Source organism: Rousettus aegyptiacus, unplaced genomic scaffold (assembly GCF_014176215.1).
Source record: "Rousettus aegyptiacus isolate mRouAeg1 unplaced genomic scaffold, mRouAeg1.p scaffold_m13_p_1, whole genome shotgun sequence".
NCBI classification, from domain to species: domain Eukaryota; kingdom Metazoa; phylum Chordata; class Mammalia; order Chiroptera; family Pteropodidae; genus Rousettus; species Rousettus aegyptiacus.
Window position 1 is genome coordinate 8,885,110 of NW_023416284.1, and position 25,883 is coordinate 8,910,992.

The following is a 25,883-nucleotide window of genomic DNA, read 5'->3' on the forward strand; positions in this document are numbered from 1 at the left end:
CTTTTCAGGGAGCAGAACTCCCCTGAGTGCTGTTAAAAATGCAGAGTACTAGGCCCTACCCCAGAGATTAGTTTCGTCTGTCTGCCTGGATTGGAGCCTGGGACTCTATATGATTAACTAGCATCGCCCCCTACCCCGCGCCCGCTCGCGGGTCCTGATGCTGGGGATCCCGCAGCTTTGCAGTTTGAAGGTGACAGACCAGACAGACCACAGAGAGAAACCGCACGCCGCGAGCCTTTGGTCAGGACAGGTCTCCTCTGGGGCCTCACTGAAATGGCAGCGTCAAGATCTCCCTTCTGGACCTAAAGCAGAGCCGCAGGCGACAGCAGCTATTCTGCAAAGTCATCCATGTGATGTGCCGGGCCGGGAGGGGGAGAGGACCAGCCCCCCTCCCCCGTTAGCTCTCCCCCTGTCTCCGAACATCTTCCAGGGCTGAGGCCCAGCCCCGTCTCCCTCGCAGCTGCGGGTCCATCCTTTTCCAAAAGATGGAGCAGCTCCCGCTGTGGTTAAATCTAAACGGGGGTTCCCCGCTCACCAGGGCCACCTTCTTCACAGCCCTGCAACCCTCATTGACAACGCCGGTGTGTAACAACCAGTCGTCTCCATGGCAACCGACAGGGTGACACGGACACAGTATTACGACTATACGGCGTTGGGATTCCAGAGGAGATGGGGGCGACCACCGCCTGAGCCCGTGACCCACACCCAAACTGCAGGGGAGGAGCCCCTCTCCCTTCCCGCCTCGGTCCTGGGCCCCCAGCTCGACCTCTCCCGCTCGGCGGGCGCGGCGAGGACCGAGCCGCGGGATGGGTTTTGACGCGGCCTCCCAGTCTTACTGGAAGGATGGTGGCGGGCTCAGCGCCCCCAACACCCTGGAGAGCCGGCGGTCTAGACAGAACCGGCGCGCGCGGCGCGGGGCCGGGCTCGGGGGCGGGGCCTGGGCTCGGGGGCGGGGCCTGGGCGCGGGGGCGGGGCCCGGGCGGGCCCGCAGGGGCGCAAGTCCCACCTCCGGGGGCGGTGCCTGGCGCGGGGCGTGTCAGGAAGAGGAAGAGCGCGGCAGAGGCGGTGCGGGCGCGCGGCGAGCCGGGGCCGGGCCGAGGCGAGCGCCGCGCGGGCCACCATGGCCACGGACGAGCTGGCCAGCAAGCTGAGCCGGCGGCTGCAGATGGAGGGCGAGGGCGGCGGCGAGGCCCCGGAGCAGCCCGGCCTGAACGGCGCGGCGGCGGCGGCCGCGGCGGCGGGGGCGCCGGACGAGGCGACCGAGGCGCTGGGCAGTGCGGACGGCGAGCTGAGCGCCAAGCTGCTGCGGCGCGCCGACCTCAACCAGGGCATCGGCGAGCCCCAGTCGCCCAGCCGCCGCGTCTTCAACCCCTACACCGAGTTCAAGGAGTTCTCCAGGAAGCAGATCAAGGACATGGAGAAGATGTTCAAGCAGTGAGTGCCCGCGCGACCCGGCCCCTCCGCCCACCCCACCAGCCGGCCCCAGGCCGCGAACCCGCCACTCTGCGCCGCCCCAGGACCCCTGCTGCCCGCCACGCTCCCCCAAACCCCGACACGCCCGGGGTGGAGACCCCGCGACCCCTTCCAGATAATCACAAGGCTGCGGAACGCGCCACCCACCACGCATGTGGATCTGGGTACCCCCAGCCCCTGGCACGCGACCCCAGTACACCGTAGGCGCACACACGGAGTGAGGAACCCCCGCGGCTCCTTCTAGATAATCAGGAGTCCCCGCGAGCCCCCACTACCGCCGCATACATGGGTCCGAAAACGCTGGGTCGCTGGCCTAGGACCCTGCCCTGTTAGTGACGCTTCCCCCACCGCCCTACACCCGTGCACACCGAGACTGAGGACCCCGTGGCCTCCCTACCTCCCCCAACAAGCTCCGCGAATTCCCCATCCCCACCCCCACCCCACACACGCTGGTCACAAACACCCACCCCTTAGCTCCTTACCCCATGTCACACACATTCCTTTCCTTGGGGTCCTTTTATTTCCTGTTTCTCTCACATACCCCTCAACATAGGTTCTGGGCAGAGACCCCCTCTCCCTCTTCGCCTGCAGTTATGCAGCATCTGCTGGCCAACTCCTGTCAAAGCCCCTTCAGCCCCTCCCACCCCTGCCTGCATCCACTGTTAACCTGGACCCCAACCCTCAGGTGGTCTCCCCCGGGAGGAATCCTTCAATCCCAGCACCCCCCCACACACACACACACACACACTTTGAAGTATGTACGGCCTCCTTCCTCTTGCCCTCACCACCCTCCAGACTGGGCAGCTTGGTAGTCACTGCCCCCTCACTCCCCGCTTCCTGTTGGAAGTCCCCATCTCTGCTTGTCCCCTCCCCTGTGCCCAAAGCCTCACACCTTCCTATCTGACTTCCTAGTTGCTCTCACCCGTACCCTTTTCTCCAGATAATTCCATGCATTGTGCCCTCAGCAGGTTGGACCGGTTCCCCCAAGCCTGTGGGCTTAGTTCTTGCCCCCCAAAAACCCTTAATATCTCTGTCGAGGGACTAGAGAGAAGGGCCTCCAGGTCCTCTCTGGTCCATCCCTGGGTCGACACAGTGGGGATGAAATGGTCAGCCGCCCTCCGCTTTAGCCTTGTTTGTAGGAGGGGGATTGAGGAGGAGGGGTGATGGGGTGATGGAGGCATCCAGCCACCAACCCCCCCCCCTTTGGTACCCTTCCCCACCTCCTGTTTCCAGTCACCTTGCCCCTGGCTTCTGGAGGGGACACAGCCCAGGAGTACTGGTCTGGAGTGGATCCATCCTGAGGCTGAGTCTAGCTAGGGTGGAGGAGTCACGATCTCTCTACTCCCCAGAGACAGCCCAAGGCCAAGGGACAGGTGCTGGGCCCACCTTGCCTGAGGCAGGAAGTGGGGCAGGCAGGGACCGTGTGCCTCAGCCCTGGACAGCTGACGGCCCAGACTGCAAGCAGGAGGCCCAGGAAGGCGGTGTTTTGCAACCCCACAGCTTGAGAAAGGCTCTTCCCACTTCTAGCACTTGCCGCAGCTGCTGCTTCTGCATTTGGCCCCGACGACACAGGGGAAGAGGTTTCTGGTTCCCAGACTTGGGTGGCCAGGTGCCCCATACTTTTCCAGGGGCCAGCCTGGGGGAAGACAGTCCTTGACTGTCTTCTGGGCCACTACGTGCAAGTCCCAGGGCCTGAGGAGCTTGCCTCTGTGACTCCAGGATCTTGGTTGGGAGTTCCAGAGTTTCTTCCCAGCTAAAGACTGGCACAGTCAGGAGAGCAGGATTCTCAAGGAGGAAATTTCCAGGATTTCTAGGAGGTTGAGGCTTCTAAGATTCTGGCAGGATTTGATTGCAAGTTCCTTGAGCTCAGGGTGGATATAGCTTCATCGTCTCAAACTTCCTTGTAGAGTGTGTCCCCCGCCTCACCTCCACTCCAGGGAGTGCAGAGGAGATTATTCAAAGGCAGCCAAGATCCCTGTATCAGTAGTACCACCGTCCTAAGGAGCTCATCAGTTCCTTCCAGCAACCCCAGGACAGAAGCATCATCATTCCCATGGCACAGCAGGGAAGTCTGGCCACAAAGAAGTTAAGTAACTTGCCAAGACCACACCAGCTAGAAAATGATGGAGCCAGGATCTGAACCCAGGTCCGTGACTCCAAAACCCATGGTCTTCCCTTCTGGGTTTTCCGTCACAACCATCCACTTTCATGTGGGAAAACCCAGCCCTCCCACACCCCCGTCCGCGTTCATGGGTGATTTCCTGCCTCATGGACCCACCGCCAGCCCACATCTTCCCCCAGGGCCTTCCTTCTCTTAGACTTCCACAGCACCTCTACCCTACGCCCCTCCTAAAAACGATGGAGCTGTTTGGGAGAGCCCAGACACCCCCAAAGAGCAGGCACGGGGAAGGCTGCGGCGGGGTGCATGACTAGGGGAATGGTCTTGAAGCTGCGTTTACAGAAAAGCTTACTCTTTACAGAGGCTGTTTTGGGTGTGTGTGTTTGATGAGGAGTACTTTGATGAAGATTAGGGGGAGCTGAACCCCCTTGCAAGCCACTTCTTGGCACCGCTGCCCGTTTGCTGGGGGTGGGGAAGGGTGAGGGAGCAGGAAGGGGCCAGGGAGCTGGATTTCTAGGGAAGGAAGTGCTGCCCGCCGGGGGCCCTGGCAAGAATGAAAAGCTGCAGATTTTGTATTCAGGGAAACAAGGCTTCACTGTGCCAGCCGAGCCCAGCCCCGCGAGTCCGGCTGTGAACAGCCGACAGACAGGCTCTCAGAACAGGACAAAACCCCTGTTCTGCTGCTTCTCAGAACAGGACAAAACCCCTGTTCTGCTGCTTCTGTCTGCGGGGCTGCAGCCTCCTGGGTCCAAGCAGGGCCTGAGGACCACAGCCAGGGCTCTGCTGAGAGACTCCCACCCTGGTCTCCAGCTCTGTGGCAGGGAGGAGGGAGCCTGGCCCTCCTGGGAAGCCATGCACCAAAGCCAAGTGCAGGAGATGGGAGGTCAGAGGAAGCCGGAAGCCGGCCTTTCCTTGGGGGCCAGGAGCTGGGAAGCCTGGGCTTCTGTCCTGGCGCTGAGTTCCCAAGTCCGCCTGTGCTCCCCGGTCCTCAGTCTTCACATCTGTAACAGGAGCAGGCTCAATCCGACGATTCCCAAAGGCACTTTGGCAAATGACCTTACTTCTGGGTGGCAGAACTGCCTTCCATGGTCTTGCAGTCCATCTATTCAGTGTTGGTCAGCAGATAGTTCCCGAGGGCGGGGATGGAGCGGGGAGAGAGAGGACCGAGGGAAGATAGGCTCTCCGCCATCACTGACCTCCCGCGATGCTGTGCAGGTCCAGCTGGGAGAGACCTCGAGGGCTGACTCCAGCCCTCACCCCCTTTTACGGAAGAGGAAATTGAGACCCAGAAAGGTGTAGTGACTGGCTTGGGGTCACAGGGAGGTTTTCGGTGGCCGAACCAGAGCACCATTGTCCGTCCGCACAGTGGGGAGAATGGTCCCTGCTTCTGGGAGTGAGGCTCGGAGGAGGGGGACACGCGTATAGCTCTGGCACGGTGCCAGGCACGTGCAGACACCACCTCAGCGGCACCCGGACTGTCAGTCCAGGCCCTCCCTGTGACCTCTGGCTGCGGCAACCACCTCAATCCCACCGTCTCTCCACCTCTCTGCCCAAACATCTAGAGCTGTCTCTGGAACCCTCCAGGCAAGGCAAGGAATGGTGTGGCTCTCCCCGCCCCCCCCCCCCCCGGAGAGCTTCAAGGGGGCCCACCTCCAGGCTGGCAACAGCCTGCCCAGGGCTCTCTGGGGTTTCGTAAGCTGAGACCTGCCGGACAGGTAGGCAACCATGTAATGCTGAACCTGCCGTGGAATCTGAGGAAGATGTCCTAGTTCCCTGCGTTGCCCAGCCTTGTCCCCAGCCACTTCGTCTCATGACCCCGTGCGTCAGAGAGGCAGGCTACCCTCCTTCTGGATGCCTCTTCCCTCCCCACGCTGCCCTCCCCTCCTCCACCTGCTCAGACCCTTGCCTCTCCTCATGCCTGTCCTGGAAGACAGGGTGGTACAGTGGTTAAGAACGGGACCCTTGGACTCTGCAGCCCTGGGTTTGGGCAAGGGATTTAAACCTTTCTGAGCCTCAGTTCCTCTTCTAGAATAGGGAGAATAATAGCGCCCAGTTTACAGTGATTGTTACAAAGTTCTTAACGCAGCACTTGACACAAAGTTCCTGTCACCATCATCCCCAGACCTGGCGGTGCTTCTCTGGGCTGGCACCAAGGTAGCTCCACAAAAGCCACTGGCTCCCTCCACTTACCCCCCCATGGAGCTGCTGGGCTGGCGGCAACCCTCTGGCTTTGGTAGGAAGTGACAGGAACCCAGCAGGAGGACCCTTTTTTCCTGCTGAACAGCCGCTTTGATTGACAGCTACATGTGGCTTTGATAAATAACAAAAATAGAGAAAGGAATTCATTATCACGTAATTACGTGGAAGGCAGGTGGCAGGGAAAAAAAAAACCACACACGCACAGCAGCTCTGGAGTCATACAAAAGTGGGACTCTAGTGCCTGAGCGCCACTGCCCAGCTGGGTGACTCGGGCAGGGCGCCCTGCTTCTCCCAGCCTTAGTGCCCCCTGGGGCTACAGAACCGACCAGGTGACGTTCTGAGGATCAGGTTTTAAAAGTCCGGAGCCTTTGTAGAGTCCACCACCATGTCCCGTCTGCGGGCTGTTGAAAACACAGATGATGATTCTGAAACAGACCATGATGCAAGTCCACTCCTTTGCTCATTGATCCCGCAGATATTTTGTTAAGTTTCTGCTGCGTGCAGGTCCCAGAGAACCAGGGAAGGATGAAGTTCCTGCTCTTGAGAAACTTAATCTCCAGAGAGCAGCAATGTATAGGGGCCCTTGGGGATAGAGAGGATGAGCCCCCAGGGCTAGGGCTGGAAGATTCCGTTTCCTTATTTCTACCATGAGGGCTGAACGTTCTCCGCCAGGGCGCTATGACGATGCGTTCTCCACAGCCGGCCCCCTCCACATCCTCCTGTGTCGAGTGGAGGAGTCACCAGGTCCGGCTGCTCCCGAAGGAGCCTGTGCATATTATTTCAGAAATCAAATTTAATCCTCAGACCCATAGAGGTGGGTATTATCATTATCCCCATTTGTCAGATGAGGAAATTGAGGTTCAAGGAGGCTGTCACTTGGCTGAGGTTATCATAAGCAGCAGAGGCAGGATTAGTACCAGGTCCGCCCACAGGGAGCTCCAGAGGCCAGGTGAGGGCTGTGTTTGCGGTTGGGGAGACAAGGGGACTCTGAGAGTCCCAGGGGAAGCCCTCTGGGGGCACAGGGGGTGCAGGTGCAGCAGCCAGGAGCCCGGCTTTCCAGCGAGGGTGGATTTCCTGACCTCAGCACTCGGCCTCAGCTCTTTCTTCTTCCCTTCTGATTCTGAGTCACCTTTCTCCTTCCTCCCCCAGGCGTTTTTTGTTCCCCTTGGCCGTGTGCCTTCCGGGCCAGTCTTCTCTCCCCCCCTGCCCTCTGGGCCCAAGGCCTGGCTTCAGCTGTTAAGGGTCCAGGGTCCGGGACCTCAGAGGTCAGAGGCCCTTTCTGCAAGGAGAGCCCAGCCCAGCTGGAGGAGGGAGGCACCCTGCCACCTCAGCAGGGACTGTCCCAACACCCTGCAGCAGCCCAGTTCCCTCTGACTGCCGAGCAGCCTTCGCCTTGGCTGACTTCTGCTTTTCAAGGACTTCAGAGAAGTGGGGGTGGCGTGCCAAAAAGGTGCAGCTAGCAGGGAGCCGGGCCGATTCCCGAGCTGTGTGGAGACGGAGCTCCGGCCCTTGCCAGCACTCCCGAGCGAGAGGGCCACTGTCCTCCGCCCCATTCCAGGCACCTTATCTCTTGTTTAATCCTGTCAGATTATCATCACCCATTTCACAGATAAGCGACTGGGTGGGTCCCAGGGAGATTTATGTGACTCATCCAAAGCCACACAGCTAGTAAGGAGTGGAGACAGGATTCGAACTTGGGCCTGTCTGACTCCCAACTCCCTTGCTCCCGGGGGACCCAAATAGAGCAGCATCGGCATCCCAGGAGCGGCAGACACTCCACAGGGATGTTTACACGGACGCTCAGGCTCCACCCCACACCTACTGGATCAGAATCTGCATTGTAACAAGAGCCAGCAGTCTGCACTTTGTTTATGAAGTGCTAGGCCCCCCACAGCCATCTCGCCACCACTCACCTAAGGCTGACCTTCAGGTGAGGCGAGTTACTTAGTTACTTAGTGTGAGCAGCAGGGGGATAACCAGTCGGGAGGGGGCGGAAGGCTAAGCTACATAATAAGCACTGGGCTCTATTAGGCATTCAGTACGCGCTCTGTGCGGTCGCTCCTGTAACAGTAATTATTATTAAGAGCTGGCAGGAAACCCACTACAAGTGAAGGGAGGCGCCCCTCCCGGGCTGGGGCTCAGAATGTGGTGGTCGAACCCCAGCTTGGGGTGTCTCGGAGCTCTGACTGCCCCCAGCAGGCCGCCATCAGCCTGGGAGGCTCCCGCTTGACCCTCAGAGCAACACGTATGCGCTTACGTGTGCACACGCTCGCCCGCCCTGGGTTGACACAGGGTGGCAGACCGAGCCTCAGATTCCGCAGATAGGAACGAGAGGAAGTGGCGAGCGGCCGGGCTTTCCCCGCGTGAGTCAGGCTCCCTCGGGGTGGGGGCGGCAGGAACGGAAGGGCACTGCCGAGCAGAGCAGTCGTCACTGCGCGTGTGGGCAGCCACCTGCGTGGGGCGGGGATGGGGGGACAGGGCCAGGCTGGCTGTCACAGCAAGGCCGGAATGTTCCTGTCTTCCAGAACTTTCCTGCCCCAAGGGACCTGCCTTCCCATTTTGCAGGACAAAGAGGAGGGGCCTAGGAGCCACAGAGGTCTCCCCAGACGGGGTGGGAGAGGACCGGGTCTGTGAATGCTGAGGCCAAAGCCAAGTGGGCCTGGGGGCTCCTTGGTCTAACAGTCTGGCCTGCTGGGGACCCACAGGGACAGAGGGGCCATCCGCGAAGGCCTGAGGTGGCAAACAGCCCTCTACTCCCAAACCAACTGTTCCCACCCCACCCCCAACCCCCCACCCCCGTGCGGCTGTGATAACTTCTCCCCGTTCTGCCATCCTTGTACAGCACAGCTGACGGGTGGGGAGGGTCGTGTGTGAGGAGCAGCTTTCCGCTAGACAGTTCCAAAGCCAGCGTGCGCTGCCTGCAGGAATGGGGCAGGCTCCTGCCCTCAGCGGCGTTCAAGGCACCAGGCAGGATCACCGCATTCGGAATCTGACCCTCACGAACGGCTAAATGAGGGGGCCTCCCACGTCCCCCCCGACCTGAGCATCACTGGCGCAGACTCTGTGGGCATCAGGACATACATAGCATGGTAGTTAAAAGCGTGTGTTTTTCATCAGGGCTGGGTTCGGACCCCAGCTACGTCCCTGTCAGCTGTGGCCTTGGCCAAGCCACTTCCTCCCTGAGCCTTAGTCTCCTCGTCTGTACTATGGGGATATTTATGGCCACTCCATGGATGTGACACAGTGCCTGACGCCTAGTCAGTGCTCGGCAAAGAGTGGCCCCTGATGACGTTCTTAGGAAACGGGGACGAGCCCTAGGTGCAGGGCCGAGGCATCGGGGCTGAGTGCTGTGGAAGCCAGCCACTGCCCGCCCCCATGACTCCTGGTTATCAGAACTGGGGGAGGAGGAGCAGCCAGCTGGTGGGCTGTGCTTAGCCCAAAGGAGCAGAGTCTGCCTGGGTGGCGGCCGGCTGGCTGCTCCACTGTCAAGGGCAGATGGGAGGAGATTTTATCACCAGCATCCGGGGCGGCAGCTGCTGAGCCCTCCCTGTGGAGGACCGTTAGGTGGCGGAGGGAGGTGTGGGGCGGGGGCCGTGGGGGGGTGGAAAGCAGGGAGGAATGTGGGCATGGTGCCAGGTGCAGAGCCTCCCTCCAGTGCCGGAGAAAAGTGCTGAGCTCCAGCCCTGGAGCCTCATTGCCGGTCCTGCCCTCCAAGGCCGGCCCCAGGCCAGGCTCTCAGCTCAGCCTCCCCAAGCCCTGCAAGTTTGAGCATTTGGGTCCCTCCATGGGACCAGGAAGAAGAGGCAGGCAGGGGGCAAAGATGTTGGAATCTTGCAGTCTGCCAGCTGTGTGACCATGAGCTGGCTGCTGCCCACTCTGGGCCCCAGTTTCGCCACATAACATGAAGGGGGGTAGGCCAAGCTATCCAGATGGGTCTTGTGTGCCCACTCTTTCCCTGATCCTCCGAGCGCCCTGCAGGCTCCGGTCCAGCTCGGCAAGAGGGCTGATGGATGGGAGGGTCTCCCCAGCCGGGCCGATGCCCGTTTCCAGCCATCGTAGAACATCATTCTCTCCTGTACCTGCTGGTGGCGCAGTGACAGCTTCCCCCTTCGTCACCTCCCTCCCTCCCTGTCCTCTCTCCCTCTGCCCGGGGAGAGAGCGAAAGGCTCTGTTCTCTTCCACCTCCCCAGGTGGCAGGGTCGTTGAATCAGGCCCCATGGCGGGGAGCAGGACCCTCAGAGGAGGGGTAGCTGCTTTAGGGCCCTCTGGGGCATCCTGTCCAGCCCCTGCCTCCAAGCCAGGCTACAAGCACGTCCGCCCAGCCATGCACCATCCAGACTGGTGTCCTAGGAAGAAGCCATTGTATTTTCTGTAATTATTATTCTTATTGTCAGTCACCATTATGTGCGAAGTACTTAACATGGTATCTGGCACACAAATTCTCAATAGCCACTGTTGTTATTATAATGAAATTAGCAAGTTTGAAGCATCTGTATTTTATATCTATAATCTCATGTAATCTTTAATTCTAAAGGTAGGTATTAATAGTAATTCATTTTCATTTTATTATTATTGTTATCGCTTGTAGCTTGTGTTAAATGCTCACTATAGACCAGGCTCTGTGCTAAGAATCAACTTGGATTGTCTCTTTTGATCTTTGCCTTAATCCTGAGATGGGTCCTTCGATCTCCATGATGTAAATGGGAAAATGGAGGTTTGTGGGGACAGGAGGTTTGACCAGGGTCACTCAGCCAGCATGTGGTCGATCTGAGGTTTGGACCTGGTCAGTCGCAGCAGTGTACTTTCGAGGTCATCCTCGATCAGGCTAACCCTGGTACCGGGCTGGTCCAATGACCCAGAGCTCGCCCACATCAGAGTCCAGAGTACATGGAAGGTGCCTGCTCCCTGGATCTCACAGTATCACCTCCTCGGGGGCCCCAACTCCCGCCCCAGCACCTGGCCTCTCCCTGACCTCTGTCACCGCCCCTTGGCGGTTGAGCCGTTGGCACCGCGGCCATCCCCTGCATTGTCCCCCTGGGGCCCGGAGCCTGCCCGGAACGGAGCCCAGACCCAGTAATTGATTGAGCCTTGATTGACACGGGCGGCGGTTGGAGCCGCAGCCCAGCCAGGCCCGGGAGCTGCCAGAGCCCGAGCTTCCGTCCAAATGTGGACACTTTATCTGTACTGTCTCTGAAACTGAGCCACCCCAGGCTGCAGGAGAAACCCTGCCACTTGAGCAGTAAATAAAGCTGGGCTCAGGAGAGGGGTGGGGTGGCAGAGAGAGTGGAGTGTGGGGATCGCAGGGACAGGGGTCCGGATCCCTGGCCTGCTGGTCATCGGGCCAGGGCCCTCACCTCTACAATTCTTGTTCCTTCATCAGTCCCTTGAGCCTCAAGGACATAATGCTGATTTCCCAAGTTTGCTGGGCACAGAGGTTATAAAGAGAAAAATGCCTGGCACATAGTAGGAGCTTAACAAAGGTAACTAAATATCCTTATAGTGGGGGAAGCTGCCACTTCTAGAGCCAGCTCCATGTGCCAGGCACTGTGCTAGGTGCTTGGCGTGTATAAACTCCGTCCTCACAGCGACCCTGAGAGGGTCACCGTCATGCCCGGCTCCTGGAAGCCAGCTTCCTGCTCCAGCCCTGACACGTCACCGCTGGCCATCATTGAATCCCAGGTTCAGAAAGTGGCAGGGACTTTGTTTTCCTGAGGGGCACTGAGGGGGGGCGTCCAGGTGACTTGCCCCAGGAGGGACTGACGCCCTTGCCAGGCCACTCCCCACAGCGCTGCTCCAGCACCTGTCAGGGTCGGGCAGAGGCCGCCCAGCCGCCGCCCAGCCCCGTACCAACTGGCAAACAGGCTCCAAAGGCGGAAGGGGGAAGGGGCTTCGCTGTGCCCCCCTTCCCCCCAGGGCCCCTCCAGCTCTGAGTGGAGCCTGACCATGGGACCACGGGCCTGCCTGACCTTCCCGAGTCCCTCAGCCCTCTACCACGTCCTCTCACGTGCGCTTCCGGCCCAGCTATGGCCACTGCCCACAGGGGCCTCTGGCCCGTCCGCCCCCACTCCGGCCGCATGGCGGGGAAGGAGGCCTCAGGCCCTGCGTTCCCAGACGCCCGTCTTCCCTGTGCTGCCTCACTTCCAACCACTGACTCACTCGCGAACTATTTATACCCCGGCACAAATGCTCCGCTCGGTGCTCCCAGCAGACGTCTCTGTTCTGCCGGCAGCCCCGGGACAGGTGGAGAGGGCACAGAGGAAACGAGCAGGTTTATGAGCTCGGCGGATACCGGGTGGAGGCCCAGTGCCTTCCTTTACTGCTCCGTGACCTTGAGCTGGTCCCTTAACCCCTCTGCGCCTCCCTTATAATATCAGGTTATTCTGAGGATTAAGTAGAATAAAGTTCCGGGTACAAAGATGGATTTCAAAAAGTGGTTGCTCTTAGATGTCCAAGTCACGTGGCGCTTACGTGTGACTAGAGAAGGGGATGGGAGCCAGGGAGCCCTGTGGGGGGCAGAGGAATGAGGTCTGTGTTTGTGTAGCAACTCCAAGTCTCCAGGACATAGGTTTCTGGAACTCAGCCCCTCTATGTCACGCTGCTGCCACCAGCACTGTCACCCAGCCAGCTTTTGAGGCCTCGGTGGCTGTGCACAAGGGTCCCCTTTGCCAGCTCTGAGACCACTCCCCCCAGCCACCAGGAGACAGGCAGGTGTTCAGTTAGCCTGCTAAGAGGACCGGGCTGCTCCGTGTGACCAACGCCCACATCCGTGTGACCAACGCCCACATCCGTGTGGCCAACACCCACATCCGCAGCGCTGTGTGCTCCAGGCACCCGCAGCTCCAGCCAGGGGACAGGGCACGCAGGCCAGCTCTGACGCACGCTCCTCCCGCCGGGACGCGAGTCTACAGGGACATTTAGATTCCACCTCCCACCCCATCCCTGTCTCTGCCCGGCTGTTGGTGGCAGAAAAAAGGAGACCTGCAGTGCGCAGGGCAGAGGTACCCCTCCAAGCCTTTGCAGCACGACCCCCCCAACCCCGCCAGCCATCTCCCCACTGCCCCCTACAGGCATCCCAGAACACACCCCAGGCCACTTCCAGGACAATTAGAGGTGGACCTCCCTTATATGACCTTGGCCCTGCCCTTGACATGTGGTGCCTTCTGCCTCCCGCCTGGGTGCAGATAGGAAGTGGGGAAATGGTGAGGCCAAGGTGTCCCCCAAGTGCCCGTGGCCGTGCTGGTAAGCCAGCTGGTCACGGAGACGGGTGGGTGCTGACGGTGCTGACGTCAGAGCACCCTCCGACCCACAGCCCCGCGTACTGTGAATTTGTGTCACATTCAGTGCAGGGAGGCTACAGTTTCAGCTCCCTTGTGCAGCGGGCTCGTCCAAAACAGTACTGTTCCAACATGTAGGAGGCTGCCAGGCCAGATGGTGAGTCCCCCGTTATCAGAGGTAACCAAGCTGTTGCCGGGCCACAAATCAGGACTCCACCTGGGCTGATGTCCCTTCCAGCTGCGATAGGATGACATGTCGGTAGGCGGAACCCTCAGAGCCCCGAGCTCCTTGTGTTCTGGCTTGTGACCACCCTGACTGGTCAGGGGTGAGGAGCCAGGGTGTCCTTAGGCCTCTCTCTGTGCCCACAGGTATGATGCCGGCCGGGACGGCTTCATTGACCTGATGGAGCTGAAGCTCATGATGGAGAAACTCGGGGCCCCCCAGACCCACCTGGGCCTGAAAAATATGATCAAAGAGGTGGACGAGGACTTCGACAGCAAGCTCAGCTTCCGGGAGGTGAGCCCACTGCCCCTGGGGGGCTGTCCCTGAGGGCTTGGTGGCAGGGGGAGACCACCCCGTTTTGTCACTGAGCAATACTGTCCTTGAACCGCAGGTGTTGAATGGCTGATAGATGGCTGAGTGAGGCTCAGGGGGCTCCTGGCGCAGGCACCGGTGGTGGGGGTCTGAGATGCCTTAAGTGAGAAGGAGGGACACCCATTTCATCGCGTAGGGAGCCCTTGCTGAGTGACTGCTGTATACCTGACCCCATGTGGGCTCTGGGAACACCGTGAAGGGCCCTGTGCTCCAAGCGTCCCGGAGTGGAGAGGGGGGAGAAGCCCAGGGCAAAATGACACGAAGCCGGGGACGAGGGGGGCACGCGGAGGAGTGACGTGTACTGCGGGTCCCAGAGGAGCTGAGCACCGTGCCGGGGGGCTTCGCTCAGTCCCCACTCTGACACGCGGCCCACAGGCATGCCTGTTCTGTGGGGGAAGAAACGCAGGCCCACGGCCAGCCAGCGAGCAGTGGGGCTGGACCGCAGGCCGCGGGGGTCCGAGGCGGGGGGTGGGGGCGGGGGTGCCTCCCGGGACTGGCAGGGCTCGGGCCAGGCCTCGGAGGGAGCAGGGAGGGCGGGAGAAAGGTGCCAGGCCTGCGGGAGGACAAGCGGCAGGGAGGAAAGGGGGGCGCAGCACAGGGTCAGGACACGGGTTCAGCTTCCTCCCTCGATTCCTGGAGCTGAGAGTCGGGGCGCGTCTTTTCTTGTCTCTGACATTCTGTAAAGGGGGGCCGTCATCGTGCACCTTTGAGGACTCAGTAAGTGGGATTGAGAGTGAATTGGTTTGGGGAACAGTATAGACAAAGATTAGAGGTAAGTTGAGGCCATGTCGTCGAGTGTCTTGATGGGGGCTGAGTATGGACAGAGCAGGCTTGCCGTAGCCCCGGATTCTGGGAGGGCAGGAGACGGGTCCCCTAGCCTCCCATCGTACAGATGGGCAAACTGAGGCCCAGGGAGGCAGTGGCACGGGGCCTGCGCAGGCACACAGCGTGGAGGGGGAGGACCCAGCCCTCTGGCTCCCAGCCCCGTGAGCACACCTCCTTTTTCCCAGGGAGGCCAGGCGGGGCCTAGCTGTGGCCAGGGACCCGGCCTCTTCCCCTCCCGCCCTGACGCCCTGTGCTTCCCTCCCTCCCTGCCGCAGTTCCTCCTGATTTTCCGCAAGGCCGCGGCTGGGGAGCTGCAGGAGGACAGCGGGCTGCACGTGCTGGCCCGCCTCTCCGAGATCGACGTCTCCACCGAGGGCGTCAAGGGGGCCAAGAGCTTCTTTGAGGCCAAGGTAAGGCATGGAAGGACACGTGGAGCCTAGGCTGGGATTCGACCTGACCCGGCTCAAGGACGGGGTTGGCTGGCCAGGTGTAAATAGGACCGTGGGTCAGCTCTCGGGTCAGCTCCCCCCTTCTCGTCCCCGCTGAGGCTGTCAACAAGACATGGAGAGCTGACGCCCCAGTTGGGCTGGGCAGGGCCCGCTGTGTGCCTTGCTCTGTCCCCTCCCATCCACACTGTGATCCTTTCCAGCTTCCCCTTTCTCTCCCTGCCCTGGGTAGGTGAGGGGTATAGGTGACGGAGACTGAGCTGCCCCTGGCACGCAGAGGCGCTGCCTCGCAGAACTGGGCCTTGAAGGGTGGGCCTGGGAGAGAGCAGGGCAGGCCCAGAAACACGGGCTCCCGGGGCCTCTTGGAGACAGTAGCCCCTCCAGCCCCAGCCTGGAGGGGGTTTGACAGACCCCAGAGGCCACCGTCACGCACAGCACCCTCCCCTTTCAGTACACGCTGACGTGGAGGAAACAGGTGTGGCCCCTGGATCCTGCCCCCCCCAGGGCCCTGGGACACCCACCTTCCTGTTTCTCCCTCTTCCCATGTTAGCTAAGAGCAATCCTTCCAAAAGCCGCCTCCCACCTCCTTCGGGGCCTTGAGGGCGGAGGGGGCGTTTCAGGGTTCATAGGTGGGACCAGTGGGCAGCCGGGCTCCCCCGGACAGGAGACAGGAGAAGGGTACATGAGAAGTTACAGGAGCCGCAGTAGGCGACAGCCACTGAATGTACGTTCTCTCTTTCAACCCTCCCCACGGATCCATGGGGTCAGTTAGTGAGCCCCAGGCTCTAAACGGAGAAACTGAGGCCCCGAGGGGCGAATGGAGTGCCCGGCCCAGGGCTGAGCTAGCAAGCAGGGGAGTTGTGCAGGCATTGCTGGGCGGAGCCCAGGGAAAGCCCATGCTGGGAGGCCCCACCCCGCCAGCCCTGAGGCCCCTCCCCCCCACTCCACCCAGGTCCAGGCCATCAGTGTGTCCAGCCGCTTCGAGGAAGAGATCAAGGCGGAGCAGGAGGAGAGGAAGAAGCAGGCGGAGGAGATGAAGCAGCGGAAAGCGGCCTTCAAGGAGCTGCAGTCCACCTTCAAGTAGCGAGGGGCTGCGGCCCGCCCGCCTGGCCCCCGCCCAGCGCCCAGTCCAGCCAGCGCGGGCGGGAGGGCGGACAAACTGGAGGCCGAGCCTGAATGCTCAGCTCTGTCTGAAGGGACCATCCTAAAAACCTACAGGTGTCTGTGAGTGAGGCCACGTGAAGGGTCTCACAGACGTGGCCCGACCTCTCCCCGCTCCCTGCCACGGACCCTGTCCTGAGACCGTGACACCAGCGCTGGCTCCCTGCCTGGCCCAGACCACCCTGGCATCCCCGAGTCTCTCTGGCACCCCTGCCCGCTCCAGGGCTGCACCCTGCCCTCCACACACACCCCTCCACTCCCCTGTGCCTCTCCCTTTCACCTCCTCCCCCCCCCCCCCCGAGGCCTCCTGCCCTTAACCCACAGGCCGCACTGCCCTCGGCCCCTTTTCAGACTGGGGGGAGCGGCAGACGGCAACAATCGTGGCCGGCTCCATAGAGTGGGACCTACGGAGCTGATCAGAGGCACAGGGGTGCCTCAGCCCCAGCCCAGTGCCTCCAGCCCTGCCTCTTCTCTGCTGGAGTCAGGGGTGGGGCGGGCGGGGAGAGGCTCCTGTTTTTGTGAGAGGACCCAGGCCCCTGGCATGCCACGCAACCCCAGCTCTCGGGGGCCCAGCCAGGCAGGGCGAGGGGGCAGCTGTGTCAATCTACCTCGCAGGCCCCCACTCTCCCAGCCGTGCCATGTAACACGGGCAAGGAAGGCTCTGGGGCGAAAGCACCACCCCCTCGTCCCCCTGGGACAACCGGGGATCTCAGGGGCTCTGGCGAGAGCAGCGTAGGGGAGAGGGATGGCTCCTTCCCTGGGAAGGAACCAGCGCCGTCTCCTCCAGGAGGCGTCTAAGAAGCGCTTGGCGTGCTTGGCACGGACCAGGCAGCGGGGAGCAGGGGACCTCGCCCAGCCCTTCCACACCACCCTTCCCCAGGTGACACCCCCACCGCCTCGCCACCAGCGACAGGACCTGTCCCATCACAGCCACCTCCGGAGGAAGCATGGGGACCCCGGTCCTGCGCCCGCCCCTGTGCCGCGCGTGTGTGTGCGTGCGTCCGTGCGTCCGTCAGCGTGCCGTGAAACCGTGCCCGTCACCCGGTCCAAACAAGCGCGCGGCCGTCAAGGCCCCGGTTATGCAACGTTCGGTGTCATGACAGCGTCACTGCTTTTTACACTCGATAACTCTTTATTTTAGTAAAATGCTCCAAGAGTCTACGAAGCTCCCGTTGGATCTGCAGAGGTTTTATTTTTTTGGCCTTAGAATCTGCAAAAATTAGGAGGTACTGACCCCGGTGAAGCAGCCTTGGCTCTGGATTGCGTTTGCCTTAGCGGATATGTTTATACAGAGGATATAAAAAGTTCTTTTTCTTTTGGCTTATTGCTCTTTTATTCCTCCCTTCTCACCTCCAAAAAAAAAGCTACTCCTTCATTCGGTGGTACAATTATTTTTTTTAACTAAAATAAGATAAAATTCTATATTCTTATGTGCGTGTGGTTCTTGTTGGTTGGTGGGGGACGGAGGGGGTGGGAATGGGGAGGGGGGAGCAGGGGTGAGGACATGCGGGTGCTCAGGTGTCTCCTGGGTCATGTCAAGCCCGGGGGAAGAAGGGACTCATCCTAATGGGACAGGTCGAGTCTGATGTCTACCTGCTGTCACCAGACACTGGTTACAGGTGTTAACTCATGTAATCCTCGAAACCAGCCCCTGACGTGGGTGCTGTTTTATCTCCCAGAGGCGCACAGGCAAGTGGGTCAACAGGGTGCAGGCCAAGGCCACCGAGCCCACAGCCCGGGCCCCTGCCGTCCAGCCACGCTGCCTGGTGAGTTCAGAGGGGGCGTGAGTGTCCGTGAGGCCGTGACACACAGCGTGATGGTCAGAAGTGGTACCAAGGCTGTGGGAATTCTGGCTTGATGCACCTTAGAGCTCCCCGAGACTCCCACAAACAGATACCCCAAGCCTTCCCCACCACACACGCAGGAAAGAGCCAGGTGCTCCCAGTGTGTGTCTTTGGACAGATCAGGCTCCCACTGGGTCCCAGTCTCCATATGAGCGCTGACTGGAGTCTCGAGGTCTTCCCAGCCCTGTGGTTTCCAGGTAGGGCACCCCCGCATGCAACCTGAGTGGGGGCTCGGGAGTCGGGGTTTAGGCTGAGCACCACTGCCTCCAGGTGGCCGTGGGTGGTACTACAGCAGCCGGGAGGCTGTCCTTTGCTTCTCTGGCTTCCTCACAGGGCGGACGTGGGGAGGGCTGTGTCCTTGTGTCTTTCCTGAAGAATGCCACCCCTACATGCCACCTGATGCCTGAGACGCCACCATCATCAACCCTGCGTGTTAGATTAAGCAGTGCCTTTCACCGGCCTTGCCGAAGGAAGGATATCAGATTCCTAACATTCTAATGAAAACCGTCTCAGAACAGAGAGAGAGAGGAAGGGCTAAACTTCAAGCTCCAGAGTCCCCGCCCAGCTGGCCCAGTGATGGATGTGGGCCTCAAGCCCTCGGGATGTGAGAGATGGGCCAGCTGTCCCATGCCAGGGCCCTCCACTCACAGGTCTCAGCTGGGAGAGGGCCCTCAGCCTCAGCCTGCAGAAGACCCGCCCGACCCCCAGACTCCCAGCCAGGGCGGAAAGCGCAGGCTGAGGAATGAAGAGCCCCCAAGTATTCAGGGACCAAGAGTAGAAAGGGAGAGAGTTCCTTAGAACCCTCCCCAGGTCCTGGCCTCTCACTGAGACTCCCCCACTGAGTCCCGGCCCTCATCACCAAACCCAAACCTGTCACTCAGCCCCCGAACCCTCTCTGAACTCACAGTCCTTCCATCTGGTCTTGAAGAGAAACTCAGCCAGCCCCCCCCCCCTACCCTTTGTGGCCTCACTTGGGATGTAACAGCTGCCACCGAGAATCCTGTCCCAATGACTAACACATATGGGTCCCAGGCAGTGGCACCTGCCCTGTTTCTCAGGCTCTCACAGCCCCGCCACTCCCAACCTTGGCGTGGCTTCTCTTAAGGTTCCCCCTCCCCTGAGACACTCAAAGTGCCCAGGGTCATTTTTCCAGCACAGTCTGACCCTGGGTGGCTGAGGGACACTGAGCTCCCAGATCCTGGGAGGTGCCAATGCAGCCCTGGTTCAGCGGGATGGGGGCGGGATTTGAGCATCCTCGCACTCTCGAGTCCTCAAGTTCATTTGGGGCATGGGATCCGTAGAAAAGAAATCCTTTCCCGATCAAGCTCTCGCCCAGAACTAGCTCCTCATTCAGGGACACTCCAAGTTACCACCCTGTCCGGCTGGGACCACCAGCAGTCCCAGCCCTAACACAGGGCCTAGACGTAGGAGGTGCTCGGCAGATGTGGGGGGGGGGGGGTGAGGGAGGGAGGCATGAATGGCATCCATGTACATGGTGTATCAGCGCCCCACAGTCTGGGCCAAGGGAGTCACATCTTTAAGCACTCAAGTTTATCCACCTCCAAGCCCCACCCCTCAGTCACAGGAAATGCATGCCCCCAGGGCTCCCTCCTACAGTAGACAGGAGCCCTCTCTGCTGGGGCTGCTTCTTCAGTCTTGGTCACCGTGGCCAGAAATTCAGGTCAGCCAACCAAGTGGCACCACCATAACTTGGACGGTCTGAGCTACTGCAGTAACGGTGTCCTCTGACCCACCGCTCCCTGTGGTGGGGCCACATCGGGAGGGGCCCAGCTGCTCCAGTGAGAACCTGGTTTTCTCCCCCGCTGCACCAAGACACAGCTAAAGCCACCTCCAGGGCCCGGAGAGGGTGCTCACAGTGACCCACAGGACAGTCCCCAAAGTCTCTCTCAACTGTGTATAACCTAAGAAGGGGCCACCATCAGTGTTAAATCATCCATCAGGACAGTGGAGCCCACGACACCTTTGCGGCCCACAAAAATGTTTGGGTTTCTTTTAAAATCATCAGGAAAAAAAAATGAATATAATCTAAACTGGATTATATTCATCTTTATACCCATGCAGTCATAAACCATCATTTTTTAATATTTTTAGATAGAGGAAGGGGCCTGCAAAAACAAAAGGGCCCAGTGACTGTCCAGACTCTAGCTTCCTCCTAAGAACCAGATGAAAATGACAATAATAGTAACTTCCAACACTCGCATAGTGCTTGCCATGTGCCAGGCGCTCCTCACAATAGCCCGACGTGGCAGGTACCATTTTTTTTAACCCCTAGTGTTATAGATGAGGGCGTGGAAGCACAGAGAGGTTGAGGCACTAATGCGAGGTCACACAGCTAGAAAGCAATGGCTCTGGGTTTTCCCTCCTTCAGGTGCATGGTCCAACGCTAGGCAAAGCATGTAACGCCCCGTCTTCAGCATCTGAAGCAGAGTGAGGTGACCTCCGTTTTCTCCAGGTACAATTGTCGGTGCTGCCTTACATAAAGAGCATGTAGCATTCTGAATTTCTTTATTCCTAAGATGACCCAGCCACTTCTAAGAAGTATGTGGATGAGTAGAAAGGGGAGGAAAAGCAGAATCTAACCAACCAGGCTGAAGCTAGGCCTTGGGGCAAATAGGTTAAACCAGATGCTCCAAGGGGCAGACTGACCCCAAACTGCTAGGGCACACAGTGCTTTGGACCCACACCAAGTGTCGTAACCCAGATCTGCCACTTGACCTTGACATTCGAGTCATGAACCCTTAGGACTGAAAGGAGCCTATGGCTGCATCCGGTCCTGTTTCTCCGTTTTAGAGACAAGGAGATTGATGGGGCCTTGCAAAGAGACAACTGACCTGGCTCCAGGTAGGAAACCGGATAATTGGTCACCTTCCAGGGCTGTCCATGCTTCAGCCTCCATCCACGGCCTAGGGAGGAGGTGCTGGAAAAAAGGGGTACCCCCAAGCCCAGAAAATATTAGTCGAATGAGGGAGAAAGAAAAAGAGAGAAAACAACAGAAAATGAGGAAGGAAAGAGATGAAGCTATAAAAACAGAAGAAATCGGGGTATCGCGGTCATTTAAAGCCCCAGACCAGCATTAGAAGTGTGTCTTCCAATCCTGTTTTGGTCTATCCCAGCTGTATGACCGTGGACAGTCAATGACCCCTGAGTCTCAGTGGCCTCATCTTTAAGGAGTGTCTACTTCATGTTGTTGGGAGAAGTGATTACAAGAAGCATCGGGCACCATGCGTGGCACATAGTAGGTGCCCAATAAATGATAACCGAAAGAACGAGTTATGGAGAGAGAAGGAGAGTAGACTCCATGGAGGGTGGGGGCAAAACCTGCAAACCTCAAAATTTGCTCTGTCTCAGGATATCTGGGAAATCCATGCCTCAAGCCAGGCCTAGCTTCCGCCCGAATTAAACAGTAACCGCGCAAGGTCAGGGAAAGGGCCTTGCCAGAACAGGTTTCTCTCCGAGGGGTGGCTCAGCCTTGACCAGGTGCCACCCCCCCACACACCCTGGCCTATAAGTGTGTTCCCGCCCACCTCCGTGGCCATCGGTCCTGAGCACACGCGACATGCTGGGCATCACAGTGCTGGCCGCGTTTCTGGCCTGTGGTAAGCTGTGGGTTGGGGACCAGCTGCAGCCCATGGACTATGAGCATGGGCTGGCCTCCCAGGGACACAGACAGGAGCAGGGGGCCCTCTGCTCTCCCGGGCTCCAGGAAAGGAGCTTAGGGGTCCGATGTGGGTTCAGATGCTGCCGACGAGCTATGTGTCAGATGAGCCACTCGTCCACTTGGCAGATAGAGCTGATGACCTGACCTCCCCGGGTAAAGACTAGGCGGAGATGAGGTGAGATGAAGGCCAGCAATGCCATGGACCCCTCACCCCGGGTCTCTCCAGGGACCACCGGGGCCTGCTCCTGCCAGCGTTGGCCTCTCTCCGCTGGGGATCCTTCGCTCTCCCTTCTGTTTGGAGCCTTCTCCCCAGATTAGGAATCAAGGAACCTGGCCTGAATGTCACTCACTCTCATCAGGACCTGGACGAGCCACTTCACCTCTCTAAATCTCACCGGCTCATTTAGCAAATGAGAGAGCACTTGATTAAGAGTCCTAGCTAGCAACAATAACGGCAGTAAAAATAACAGCGTCTCTGTTTATTGAGCGTTTACTATGTGCCAGGCACTGTGCTAAGCAAACTTTTGACCTATAGGAGCTAATTTGATCTTCACGACTACCTCAAGAGGCAGAGCCTATTAATACCTGCATGTTACAGATACGGACACCAAAGCTCGGTGACTCTCCATATCTTGCCTAAGATCACATGGCTGGTTAGTGGTAGAGCCAGAATTTGAGTCTGGGTCTGCCGCACTGCGGAGTACATGATCTTGGCCGCTCCACACAGCTCCCAGCTATGAGAGTCTGGGACTCTGCAGACTCAGCGCTCACACACCTCCATTACACTGTGGCTTTAAAAGGGACAGCAGGGTAAGCGTAAAGGACACAGGCACACGGGGCACTTGCAGGCTAGCCAGCCACCTTTCATTTCCTCCAAGGAATGAAGCGTTTCCTCTGTGCTGGGCTTTTCGCTTGACTCTTCGTAGGCATCGTCTAATTTAGTTCTCGCCAGGTTAATTCTATCCTTCCCACTTCACGGAAAGGGAAGCTGAGGCCCAGAGAGCTAGATGGCTTCCCCAAAGTCATGCACTGAAATCTGAACGCATGTCTTCCCAGCCCTGAAGTCTATGCTCTTTCCCCCGCCCCCTTCCCCAACGGGGTACCAGCCCCACTCACCTGTGCTCTTCCTCTCCTGTGTCCCCCAGCCTCCGGCTGTGGGGTCCCCACCTACCCGCCCAACCTATCGGCCCGAGTGGTGGGAGGAGACAATGCCAGGCCCCACAGCTGGCCCTGGCAGGTACGTACCGCTGCAGGGGTGGGAGACGGGTAGAGAGGGTGATGGGGTAAGCGTCCCTGGGGACTGACATGTGGCCCTTCCGCACCCTCCTCCAGATCTCCCTTCAGTACCTCAAGAATGGCACGTGGAGACACACCTGCGGTGGCACCTTGATCGCCAGCGACTATGTGCTCACGGCCGCCCACTGCATCAGGTAAACAGGGAGGGCGCCCAGAGGAGCAGCCTGATAATTCTGCTTTCATGGAGCACCTACTACACTCTCGGGCACGGGACGAAATGAGCTGCTTATATCCAGTAGCTCTGATTTCATTTCTTCATTCGACAGTATTTACCGTGCACCTACTATGTGCCAGGGAGCACGGCAGTGAGGACAGAGTCTGTGCTCTCGGCTAGCTTATTTCTAGTGGCAGACAGGGCATCAGACCATTAAACAAGTCAATACATAACATATCAAACGGCAGTGAAGAAAAACAAGGCCGGAAGAGAATAGGAAGTATGGCGGGTTCTATTTTAAATGAGGTGGCCGGGGAGGACGTCTCTGAAAAGAAGGTATTTGAGCAAAGACCTGAAGGAAGAGAGGGAAGAAGTCAGCCGTCTGGGGAAAGGGTGCTCCAGGTGGAGGAGGGTGCCTACCCTGAACGTCTGAGGAATAATGAGGACACGGGTACAGCCAGAGCGGAGCAGGGGAGGGGAGAGAGGAGGTGCGTTAGAGAGCAATCCAGGCAAGAGGACGCGGGCAAGAAGCACCGGCGGCCTGGACTAGCTTGTTCTCACCAGGAGTCCCGAAAGGTCAGTTCCAACGTTATCTTCACCGTAAAGATGAGGGAACTGAGGCCTGAGGCAACCCACCTAGGAGTCAAAGCAGACCTGACTCCAAGAACAGGGTCCTTACCCTGGGCCCCGGGAAAGAAAGGTCAATGCAGATGGATGCTCCCTTCTCCCAAACGATTCCCACGGTGGCCACAGAGCTGGGACACCAAAGTTCCCAGGTCCCTCTCCACCCTACTAGCTAGCTGGGGCAGGAAGCCCCCCTGACCCGGTCCCCCTCCTCCATTCAGCAAAACCCTGACCTACCGAGTGGCCCTGGGGAAGAACGACCTGGAGGTGGCTGACGAGGAAGGCTCCCTCTTCGTGGGCGTGGACACCATCTTTGTCCACGAGAAGTGGAACTCCTTCCTGGTGCGGTGAGTGCCCAGCTGACCATCTCATGGACCCTGGGGCAGTGGGGGCAGGGGGGCAGCACGGAAGAAGGAGAGGTCCCTGAGATAAAGCTGCGGTGCTTGGCCTCACCCTGTCTCTGGACACCATCCTTACTCTGAACGGCCAGCAGATGACCCCTTTACAGAAAATGGCAAAACGCTAAATGGAAGGACACCCCTTCCATGCGCATTGTCGGCCGAGAGCCCCCGGAAGGTACACAGGGAAAAAAGACCCAGAGGCCGAGCCAGCACTCACCTTTACTGAGTGCCTACTGCATGCCCGCATTGCAATAAGCACCGCATACGCCATCTCTTATGGAATCCTCACAACAGCCTTAGACAAGGAACTGAGACTCAGAGAGGATAAGGAATATGTCCCAGGTCGCTCAGCTCAGGATGTGTCAGAACCAGGAATCAAACCACGCCTGTCTCGGGTTGCCAGCTTTCAACCTGGTTACAAAAAAACATTACAACTTGGATCCATACATCTTTTATCATCGTAATTTTTTAACTTACTTCAGCTTAATGACACAGCCTGCAGTGGTTTCCAAACGTTTCTGCTCTAGTCTCCCCTCTGTTAAGCCTTTCACAGGTGGGAGAAGAAGAGACCTCTAAAAGGGATGGGCGATGGGGTTCGGAAGGGGATCACCTGTCACCCGACGCCCCTGTCGGCCAGCAGGAAGCTGGCAGGCAGGACGTTTAGGGAGGACCTCGGGTCACCCTTGGCCTGACTCTGGACTCACAGCCCAGGCCTGTTAGCATCGGCTGGGGGGCCGAGACCTCCCACCCACTCAAGCCTTCGCTTGCGATTCCAGCAACGACATTGCCCTCATCAAGCTGGCGGAGCCCGTGGAGCTGAGCGACACCATCCAGGTGGCATGCCTGCCCGCGGAGGGCTCCTTGCTGCCCCAGAACTACCCCTGCTATGTCACCGGCTGGGGCCTCCTCTGGAGTGAGTACGGCCCCCGGCAAATCACGAGAGCCTTCCTGGAGGAAGCAGCTCCCGCGAGCAGCATATCACCCCCCTTTGCCCATCGCTTTTCCTTTTTGCCTGAAGATCTTCAGGCCGTTTTATCTTTGTAATGAGAATCGCCGATAGTTATTACGCACAGACCGTGGAACAGACACTGACAAGTGCAGAGAAAGGGTGCCGTGAGGGTTAAATGGGTCAGAACTTATCAAGTGCTTGAAACAGGGCTTGGCACATACCGAGTGCCACATAGGTGACTACTAAATAAACAGCTTGGGGGTAGGGAATGAGATTTTATGGTCTATCATATGCCCAAATAAATTCTAGCTGAACTAAAAGGTTAAACATGAATAAACAAAATTATGGAAGACTTAGAGGAAAATGCAGATTAATACTTGGGAAACCTTAGGGTGAGACCAAAGGCAGACCTATAAGGAAACAGGAAAACTAAAACCCCAGAATCCAGATTAAAGAGAAATCGCCTCAAAGGGCTACCTATGATTACTCTGCCTCCAGCCTGCTCCCCGTCCCTGCCCTCAGAGGGGTCTCCAACCCAAACAGAGTAGAGTCATTGGCTCAGAGTCTCACCTCTCCATCAGGGCATGTGTGGGGTTCCCATAAAGTTTAACCAGAACTCACAGGGGTCCTGTCCCAGCCCCATCCAGCCCTCTGTTCCCGAAGGCCTGGGCTGACTCCATGGTCACCCCCTACCCCGTTCTCTCCCCAGCCAACGGCCCCCTCGCTGACGAGCTGCAGCAAGGCCTGCAGCCTGTGGTGGATCACGCCACATGCACCCAGAGCGACTGGTGGGGTACCTTTGTGAAGGATACCATGGTGTGTGCCGGGGGAGACGGCGTCATCT

At 58.9% G+C, this 25,883-nt stretch overlaps 2 protein-coding genes across 2 annotated transcripts in view; both read left to right on the forward strand.

Moving 5' to 3' along the window:
- Positions 1-1,061: 1,061 nt before the first annotated feature.
- EFHD2 (EF-hand domain family member D2) lies at positions 1,062-17,522 on the forward strand. The gene is made up of 4 exons (XM_016128390.2): positions 1,062-1,434; positions 13,435-13,582; positions 14,761-14,895; positions 15,884-17,522. The coding sequence occupies exons 1-4, from the start codon at positions 1,121-1,123 to the stop codon at positions 16,013-16,015; spliced, it is 729 nt and encodes a 242-aa protein (XP_015983876.1). The 5' UTR covers positions 1,062-1,120; the 3' UTR covers positions 16,016-17,522.
- Positions 17,523-21,496: 3,974 nt separating this feature from the next.
- The window catches only part of CTRC (chymotrypsin C), a 6,529-nt gene continuing 2,142 nt past the window's right edge, over positions 21,497-25,883 (forward strand). The window contains exons 1-6 of the mRNA XM_016128388.2: positions 21,497-21,553; positions 22,761-22,852; positions 22,948-23,045; positions 23,911-24,036; positions 24,867-25,003; positions 25,749-25,883. The exon at positions 25,749-25,883 is cut by the window's right edge and continues 11 nt beyond it. Coding sequence (XP_015983874.2) covers positions 21,514-21,553; positions 22,761-22,852; positions 22,948-23,045; positions 23,911-24,036; positions 24,867-25,003; positions 25,749-25,883 — 628 coding nt within the window. The 5' untranslated portion in view covers positions 21,497-21,513. The remainder of the gene's footprint in view (positions 21,554-22,760; positions 22,853-22,947; positions 23,046-23,910; positions 24,037-24,866; positions 25,004-25,748) is intronic.